The sequence below is a fragment of the Mobula birostris genome, chromosome 26 (genome assembly GCF_030028105.1).
Source record: "Mobula birostris isolate sMobBir1 chromosome 26, sMobBir1.hap1, whole genome shotgun sequence".
In the NCBI taxonomy this organism is placed as follows: Eukaryota; Metazoa; Chordata; class Chondrichthyes; order Myliobatiformes; family Myliobatidae; genus Mobula; species Mobula birostris.
The window spans coordinates 28,811,218-28,821,134 of NC_092395.1; the positions used below are offsets into that span (position 1 = coordinate 28,811,218).

The window sequence follows — 9,917 nt, forward strand, 5'->3', positions numbered from 1 at the left end:
TGCAAGTCTATTTTTTTTTGAAGCATCTAATAAACTTCCTTGCACTAAAGTGTTTAGTGACTCCGGCCACCTTTTGTTCCTCTTTTGGCCGTAATCCGTGTATCTAACAGACTCCACACAGAATGGTGCCGGAATTGAACTCCAAACTCTGAAACATCCCAAGCTGTAACAGACTCCTGCTAACCACTACCGTGGTGCCCATGGATGAATTGTGGGTATTTTGTACTTTCCATCTTAAAGTTTTATCCTGAATGAAGTGATTCCAAGGATAAGGAAAAAGGAGCAGAAGCAAGCCCCTTGGGGCCTCAAACTTGCACCACCATTCAGTGCCATTTGCCCTTCAGAGGAAAGTTCTTCCCTCCCCCTGTTGTCTTCTCCTATCATTTCGGATCTCCCCCTCCCACTTTCAAATCTCTTACTATCTCTTCTTTCAGTTAGTCCTGACGAAGGGTCTCGGCCCGAAACGTCAACTGTACCTCTTCCTGTAGATGCTGCCTGGCCTGCTGCGTTCCACCTGCATTTTGTGTGTGGTGCTTAAAATTACCTGTCACTTGGTTGAGCCAGAAGGCTTGTGAGAATCCAGAGATCTAAACCAACGCTCCCGTACAATTGCTTAGACCATATTAAGCAATTGGAAGTGCAGTCTTTCAGATGAGGTACTAGAGGAATGTTACCTCTCCCTCGACCTCCATGGTGGCAAACTCTTTGAGATTGGCGAAGAACACTTTGCCAAAGCCAACCTCTCCGAGGTGCAATGACGCCTTCCGACCAGTGACTGTCGCTGCTGTGCGGTGGCGCCGGACGGCCAGTGCGGTTACTCTTGGCCAGTGTGCGGACTCGTTGTCGGGAGCGCGGCGGTGGGTGGGCCGGGCGTTTGGAGCCCGAGTGAAGTGGTCGTGGCGGAACGGAGCCCGTGACCTGGGGATGGTAAGCAAAGAGACCGAGGCCGGGAACAGACCGAGTCCTCTGTTGGCCCAGAAGGTGGCCAGGCACCTGAACGCCCCGACGACCCTTCACCTCCCACCCCGGCATTCTGTCTGGACCCGAGGCACCCTCCTCCCACTCCGCTGGCCAAGCACCCCTTGACTCTCCCCGCCTGAGCCCTCTCTCCGCATCACTACCCCCACAGGCACCTTGCCTCACCCCGCCCAACCTGCTGCTGACATTTGCGAGCGGCGGCCGGGCTCACCCTGACAGGACTGGATGCCTCACTCTCTGATTCGGCCCACACTCTCCTGCTCTCTCCGCCCTCCTGCAAATGTTTCCTTTTCCAGTGTTGATGCAGTTCTGTTTGGAAAGTTGCTGTTTGATCCGCTTCCACCGCCATTTCACGTCGTAACGGATTGATTAGAAAGAATTCCTCCACTATCCTCTGACAGCCACTGATGATTTGTTTCCTCTGATCAAACTCCTCTTTATTTTGAACACGTCCGTAAAATCACTTCTTAGCCATTTCTGCTCGGAGAATAATCACAGCTTCTTGCATCTCCCCGCATTAACTGTATTTTATTGTCGCATGAATTCAAACCGTTATCATCCTGCCCAGTGTGAGCTGTACAGCCTGCATCTTACACCTGCCGTTTAAGGTACAGCTGTAGCTTTTAAAGCACAGAAAGCTACGCAACTTTATTGAAGATTCAACATTAGCGGGAGAATGGGGTTAAAAGAAACAGCCGTGGTTTAGCAGACTCGATGGGCCAAATAGCCTAATTCTACTTCATTTGGGGAGTGGGGAAAGGGGTTGAGGAAGGAACATATTCCCTCATTTCTAATGCCTTTTCCCGATGAAACAAATCAAGAGCATTAACAGGCGTCCCTCTCTTTCCCTCTCTCCGCTGTACCTCCAGGAGCTGTGCAGATGACATGGGCTGAGTTGGCTCCTCTGGCAGAGTCATGGCGGAGGTGTGGTGGGCAGTTCTACTCGTGCTGCTGTGCCAGCTGGTTCCAGGTGAGCTCTCTGTCATTGAGCCGGTGCCCGACGACTGGGTCCTGCTGCACGTGGTCCAGGGGCAGGTGGGACCCGGCAACTACAGCTACCTGCGGCTTAACCACGACGGGCAGATCGTGCTGCGCATGGAGAGCCGGCGAGGGGACGCTGACCTGTACATCTCCGACTCCACGTTGCACCCCAGTTTCGACGACTACGAGCTGCAGTCGACCACCTGTGGCCTGGACTTGGTGGCGGTGCCAGCCGGGTTCCGCAGGCCAGTGGGCATTGCTGTGTATGGTCACCCTTCACACTTACAGACCGAGTTTGAGATGAGGGTCTACCTGGACCGAGGAGTACGGGAGAGCCCCTTCCCTGAGCCCTCCTACCCAGGTGACGAAGACACCACTGACAGGACCCCACCAAAAAAGGTGGTGGAAGAGGAGGCAGAAGAGTCTGTGCTGTGGACTATAATAATTGGGATCCTCAAACTAGTGTTGGAGATTCTTTTTTGAAAGTTCTCCTTACTGTGTATCAGGTGTGGTAGGGTTGTGGATGCATGTGCACTTGGGACAGGAGCAGTGGAAACAGTTTGAACATAATCACTGCCTGCTCTCTATCAGGGAAAACTTGAGTTTTTTGTTCACTGACCTCAACTAGTCAGTGACTTACTGTATGATCTGATTTCTTTTTCTTTCCCAGTGGGGTGAGGTGATACAACACTGTGTACCTGTGGGTCACCAAAATGTGCTATTGAAGGATACTCCTTGCCTATCTGTTCCATGTCTATTTTCTAAGATAAACCTTTTGTTAATGTCTTGTCTATTTCCTAGGACCGCCACTATTCTGTCTATACTACGTCTGTTTCCCCAGATAGCACTTACCAGATCTGTATTACACCCCATCTGACACTGGTACAGGCAGATTATAAATATTTTTACTTTACAAAAAAAAAAATCAGCAGAATTTGTACAGAGAAAATGGCAGCTGCTTATTCAGAGCTACTGTGAGATGATTGTAATGCAGCCGAGTTTAAATGTGCCAGAAATCAAATTATGGAATTTTCTCGAACCCCTGGCAGTTCTCATCCAGGGCTGAGCTTTGCCTGAGAGGGAGGCTCAATCTGAAATCTAAAAGCATTGTTTTCATTTTTAAATGCCAGAAACTTGAAGCAAAAGAATGACATTCTTTCAGGACATGAGAGAGCCAATAAATACAATCATTGCATTGACCCTGGAGCAGAGAATCTTATTTCTTAACATCCAGCATTGGGTTTGGATGTGAGCATTCCTTTAAATAAAGTCTGCAGGGTTAGTTAGTTCAGCAGTGGCAGCAGCTTGCATCTTGATTGTTCTGGATAAGTATTTGTACAAAAAAAAGTTGCATTTCTTAGGGCCTTTCACATCTACAGATGTTCCAGGTCACCTTGCAACCAGCAAAAACACCTGTCATGTGAGGTTGCTTTGGTTTAGGATTAGGAAGCATATCTATCCCATCAAAATCGTGCAAATAAATGTATGCCCTGTGCAATGTTTCTAATGACACTAATTGAGGGGATCTATTCACTGAGACATTGGAGAATGCTATGGAAATGTCTGTCCAACTTGGTAGAAGGAGCTTCTTTTTAAAAAAAAATTGTCTCATCTGAATTACATAATGCCCACATTGCAGCATATCTTCAATACACCACTGGCAGTATTATTTTGGGTGTTTCCATTAATTATCTCACTAGGACGTGAACGGTGAGATGAGAGTGTCATCCCACTCAGCCAGTCTGAGGGTTTCTGTCACATCTCACAGTTTAAATAGTTAATGCAGATTGGTAAGTTAGACAAGTATCAAACATGATGGGTACGCATTGTACAGAACACCACAATATAGCTCTTTAAAGGCAGCAAGTGTTTTGAGATTTGTAAATCTGTATGGCAGGGGTGATGGTGCAATAGGGACAGCTTTAGATTTTTGGGGCGTTGGGACCCCGGGGAGTTGATGGCAGTGTTGGGGAGAATAAAAAATGGGATTGATGTACAGTGCCTTGTAAAAGTATTCAGTCACCAACACTTTGTTCATGTAAATGAGTATCACAACCAGGGATTTTGATAAATTTAACAGAATTTTTATTTGTGAATCACAGGTTCTTTTCTTCACAAAGTTGAGCCCAAAAGCGGAAAATTGTAAAGCATGAAAATCTAAAAATTCAAAAACTGAAATGTATTCAAAAGTTTTCATCCCCCTTTGCTTAGTACTTATTTGAACCACCTCTTACAGCTATTACTGCCAGTAGTTTAATTTTGGATAGGTCGCTATTAGTTTTGCACAATGTGATGGAACAAGATTTGCCAATTCCTCCTTGCAAAATTGCTCAAACTATGCCAGGTTGGTTGGGGAGCAGTGGTGGACTGCAGTCTTGAGGTCTTGTCAGAGATGTTTGATCAGGTTAAGGTCAGGGCACTGACTGGGCCACTCAAGGACATCAATTTTCTTCATTTGAAGCCATTCCATAGTTATTCTGGCAGTGTGCTTTGGGTCATTGTCCTGCTGAAAGATGAACTACCTCCCCGGTTTAAGCTTTCTGGCCAAGGCTAGCAGATTTTATCCAAGATCTTTGTATTTAGCAGCATTCATCTTCCCATCAACCCTGACCAGATTTCCAGTCCCTGCTGCTGAAAAGCATCTCTTTTTGCATGACGCTACCTCCACCGTTCTTTGCAGTAAGGGTGGTGTTACCTGGCTGATGCACAGTATTAGATTTATACCACTCATACTACTTAGTGTTATGGCCAAAATGTTCCGCTTCATTTTTATCCGACCACAGACCTTCTTCCACATCTTAACAGTATCTTCTGAGAGTTGCTTTCGAGAGTCTTTATAGGCAAGGAATATAATTTTTTTATCCAGAGCACTCTTACATAAATACCCTTTTTATGCAAGTCCTTAGAGATTGTGAAGCCACGAACTTCATATTCAGTTGCAGCCACTGATTTCTGCAGCTCACTAAGGGTGACTGTTGGTGTCACAGTAGCCAAGCATACAAGTGTCATTCTTCTCCGACTATGTTTAGAGGGGTGACCTGACCTAGGCAGTGTGGATGTAGTTTCACAATAGACTGTACTGAGGTCGAGGTATGTTCTGTGCTTTTGAGATGGTCTTGTATCCTTCCCCAGATTTGGGCTTCTCTATTATCATTCCCTGACCTGTCTTGAATGTTCTTTTGTCTTCATTTTGGTTTGGTCTGTTGAAAATCTACCATACTGTTGGACCTTACAGAGACAGTGGGTACTTATTCTTGTGAATTTATAGAAAGCAGGCGATCCTCCAATTCTCTGCATCAACAAATGGGTGAGTAGGTAAGGTAATTGCACCTGAGGGAAGTTAGCATAGCAGTTACAAAGGGAATTAATTATTTTTCAGCCTTACAGTTTTGGTTTTGATTTTTAGTAAGTTGTTGCCAGGTTTTGGAATTTTTGATTTGATACGAAGCACAATGTTTTGTAGATTAGCTCAAAAAAATCTAACTTCAATATATTTTGAAGTTTACAAAATGAGACAGTAAAATGTGAAGATAGTTGTGGGGGCTGAATACTTTTTCAGAGCACTGTAGGTTAGTGTAAGTGGGAGCTTGATGGTTGGCACAGGCTTGGTGAGCCAAAGGGCGTCTTTCCATGCTCTTTGCTTCTTTGACTATATATCAGGTTAAAGAAGTGGAGCTATTCTTTTTGACCTGGAGTGTTTCTTTTTAGCATTTTCTGTTTTTATTTTTGATCTTAGCAACTCGAGTCTTCTGATTTTCAATCCAGGGAATGGCAGATGGGAGTTTATGATTCCGATAAATGTGTGGTATACATTTTTTTAAGATAAACTAAGGCAGGAATTACACAAATAATGTTGGGCCCTGGGAATGTGGATAGTTCCATGAAAGTGATGACAGAAGAAAGTGGTGAAGAAAGCATTTGGCGCACTTGTCTTCATCAGTACAACAATTGGGAAGCCATGTTACAGCCATACAATTCATTAGTAAGGCCGCATTTGAAGTACTACTAACAGGTCTGGTCGCCCTACCACAGAAGGATGTCATTGGAACAAAGACTGATGAGGATGTTAGTGGGGATGGAGGGTTTGAGTTTTAAGGAGAGGCTGGATAGGACAGGACTTTTTCCCTGGAGCACAGGAGACAGAATGGTGGCCTGCAGAGGTTCAGAAAATCATGAGGGAGATACACAAGTTGAATAGACATAGTAGAGGAGTCCAAAACCAGAGGGCATGGGTTTAAAGTGTGAAGGTAAAGATTTAAGAGACCTGAGGGGTAACCTGTTAACATCAAGGTTGGTGCAAATGTGAAACAGATTGTCATGGGGAGTGGTAGAGGCAGGCACAATTACAACATTTGAAGGATATTGGACAGGAACATGGCTTAGAGCAGGTGTTTCCACCCTGAAATGCACAGACCACTTGGTTAATGGTAAGGCACCATATAAAAAAAAAGGTTGAGGACACCTGGGATAAGGACCAAACACAGAAATAAGTCTGGCTCAGTTACCTAATTGGTCGGCATGGACGAGTTGGGCCAAAAGGCCAGTTTTCATGCTGTGAGGCAGGTGGTGTCTGCAAGCTCGGCAGATTAGACATCAACAGGACTGGAAACAGTGTTGCTTCTGAGGAAGGTTAAAACTAGCTCAGCTGGAAGGTAAGAAGCAGAACAAATATCTAGAAGAGAGAAAAGCAGATCTGGTAAGAAAAGTAGAAAATTTGTGGCAGGACTTGGGATAGGCAGAGAAAAAATGTTTACAAAATAGATAAAATAGATATATACTCTTATATATAGCTACATGCAAATAGTTCTGTAAGGTTCGTGTAAATATAACTACTCTGAAAATGTGACTTAAAGAGTGGTGGGTGATCACTTACCATTCTGGGCTGTGATAAAAATTGGTTTGTTAGAAGTTTATTAAAAGTATGTTATACTTTTAAAAAAATGAACAATCACATTGTTGAGATTGTATTTTAGATCTGAAAACTGTCCTTAAGGGATATAGGAAAACAATTCTGAAGGCAATTTTCATAGGAAGTACAAAATCGCAGTCGTGGTGGAAGACCTCAATTCTTCTTAGACACTTCTTAATCTACATTAGCACCATCAACTTAGCCCCAAAACATTATCATCAGGAGATGGTGTTGGCCTAAGAAGGTCAATGAAGAACTTCACAAAGGCAACTCTTCACAGACAACCACAATCAGAATCAGGTGTATTATTGCTGATATGTCATGAAATTTGTTGTTTTGTGGTATACACAGTGCAATACATAAATTACAGTAAGATATATATACAGTAATGTAATACAAAAAGAGAGCAAAATAGGTATTTTTATTGGTTTTTATTTTTATTTCTTTGGGTTCATGCTCCATAGAAATCTGATAGTGGAGGGGAAGAAGCTGTTTCTAAAACATTGAGTGTGTGTCTTCACATGTTCCTGGGTTGGAAACTCCACCTCCGTTGAAGGGGAAGGAGCTGGAGGCAAAGGTCCAGTGAAAAACTTGGGACCTAGATGATAGATGTAAAAAGAGCAGGAGGCTTAGCAATTTGCTAACAGCAATCTGTGCTGTAAAAAAAATTTGTCAAACACCAGACTACATCCCACTGAGGACCAGAAATGGTGTTTTCATCAGGTGGAACAGCAGTCAGATCTGCTAGAAGGAACTCTGATGATACCTCATTCCAGACTCGGTCCTTGATGTGAGCACCCCGATTCCACCCAGTCTTTCTACCATTCTTGACCTACAATTCCAAATTCATCCCAATTCAAAAACAACACTAGTGTAGAGGGCTGTCAGAGGTTACAGCAGGACATTGATAGGATACAAAACTGGGCTGAGAAGTGGTAGATGGAATTCAACCCAGATAAGTGTGAGGTGGTTCATTTTGGTAGGTCAAATGTGATGGCAGAATATAGTATTAATGGTAAGGCTCTTGGCAGTGTGGAGGATCAGAGGGATTTTGGGATCCGAGTCCATAGGACGCTCAAAGCAGCTGTGCAGGTTGACTCTGTGGTTAAGAAGGCATACAGTGTATTGGCCTTCATCAATCATGGAATTGAATTTAGAAGCCTATTCTATATAGGACCCTGGTCAGACCCCACTTGGAGAACTGTGCTCAGTTCTGGTCGCCTCACTACAGGAAGGATGTGGAAACCATAGAAAGGGAGATTTACAAGGATGTTGCCTGGATTGGGGAGCATGCCTTATGAAAACAGGTTGAGTGAACTCGGCCTTTTCTCCTTGGAGCAATGGAGGATGAGAGGTATTGATTGTGTGGATAGTCAGAGGCTTTTTCCCAGGGCTGAAATGGCTGCCACAAGAGGGCACAGGTTTAAGGGCTTGGGAGTAGGTACAGAGGAGATGTCAGGTAAGTTTTTTACGCAGTGAGTGGTGAGTGCATGGAATGGTCTGTCGGCAACAGTGATAGAGGCAGATACGATAGGGTCTTTTAAGAGACTTTTGGATTGGTACATGGAGCTTAGAAAAATAGAGGGCTATGGGTAACTCTTGTAAATTCTATGGTAGGGACATATTTGGCACAACTTTGTTGGCCAAAAAGCCTGTATTGTGCTGTTTTCTATGTTTCTAGTAACAATCGCTTGGGAATAGAGTGTTCCTGCTCAAATCTTCACACTGGGTGGTAAGAACTCAAGATGCAAATCCAAAATCTTAACTGCCCACATGTGGGAAGAGGAGGAATCATGAAGGACCTCAGAGCCAATGTAATTGAGACCATCTTGAGAGTGGAAATAAATGATTACGCCAATTACACAAGGGTCCTCCTAGTGGGATTTCACTTACCCCAGTATTTACTAGGATACAGTCAGTGTAAAAGGAACAGTAGACACAGCGTTTCTAAATCGAATGTAGGACATTTTTAGCTGATCAGTAGTAGCAAGTCTTACAAAATGGAGTAGATTTAGGTGGTGAAGAATTTTGCAAATTTGAATTTGTTCTCATTGATCTGAAATCTACACAGGAAAGAGTATACAAGTGAAGAATATTCTTCTGTTAGCATAATTCATTTAGATTTTAGTTATGGAAAAGGGCAAAAAATTCTACATTGGAATATTTTTACCACACATGAGAGATGCTTTAGAAAATGTTGACAGCACCCCAAATGTAAATCAGCCTTAGGAGGAGATTCAAGGGGTTGAGCATAAACAAGTTCCACATAGATTAAAAGTGGTAACTGCTAACTCAGGGTTGCAAGGTGCACAGAGGGTAGGATAATGTAAAAAGGGATACACGTGAGACAGAAAAGGTATTGAAAATGTATAATTACTAAAGAACTTTAAAATGTGGAGGAAATATTGGTAAGAATATATAGAACAAGGGGATAACCAAGAGTAGGGTCTGTTAGGGACAGACAGCTAACCTGTATGTGAAGGAAGATAAGATGGAGTGAAATGTTTCATGACTGTCTTCAGAGTGGGATGATCCAATTTTTTAAATTAAGGTGAAAATAGACAAGTTGTTAGATCAAGATGAACTATACCTAGGCTGTTAAAACAATCATGGGATGTGAAAGTATTCAACCCCCAACTCTTTGTTCAGCTAAATGAGTATAACAACCAGCGATTTTGCTCAATTTAACTGAGAAGTTTTATTTGGGGATCACATGCTCCGTTTTTCACAGTAGAGCCCAAAAAAAACAGAACACCATAAAGCATGAAAATCTAAAAATTCAAAAACTGAAATGTCATCACTCCAAAAGTATCCAGCTCCCTTTGCTCAGTAGTTAACTGAACCACCTTTCACAGCTATTAAAGCCAGTAGTCTTTTTAGATAAGTCTCTGTTAGCTTTGTGATGCAGCAGAATTTGCCCATTCCTCCTTGAAAGATTGCTCACGCTGTGCCAGGTTAGTTGGACAACAATCGTGAGGTCTTGCTTGAGATGTTCGATCAAGTTAAGGTCAGGGCGCTGACTGAGCCACTCAAAGACATCTATTTTCTT

General features: G+C 43.4%; 1 protein-coding gene across 1 annotated transcript; it reads left to right on the forward strand.

The window, feature by feature from the left end:
* Positions 1-825: 825 nt before the first annotated feature.
* Positions 826-3,158, forward strand: c26h6orf120 (chromosome 26 C6orf120 homolog). Its single transcript, XM_072244223.1, has 2 exons — positions 826-927; positions 1,848-3,158. The coding sequence occupies exon 2, from the start codon at positions 1,894-1,896 to the stop codon at positions 2,440-2,442; it is 549 nt and encodes a 182-aa protein (XP_072100324.1). The 5' UTR covers positions 826-927; positions 1,848-1,893; the 3' UTR covers positions 2,443-3,158.
* The last annotated feature ends 6,759 nt before the right edge of the window (positions 3,159-9,917 follow it).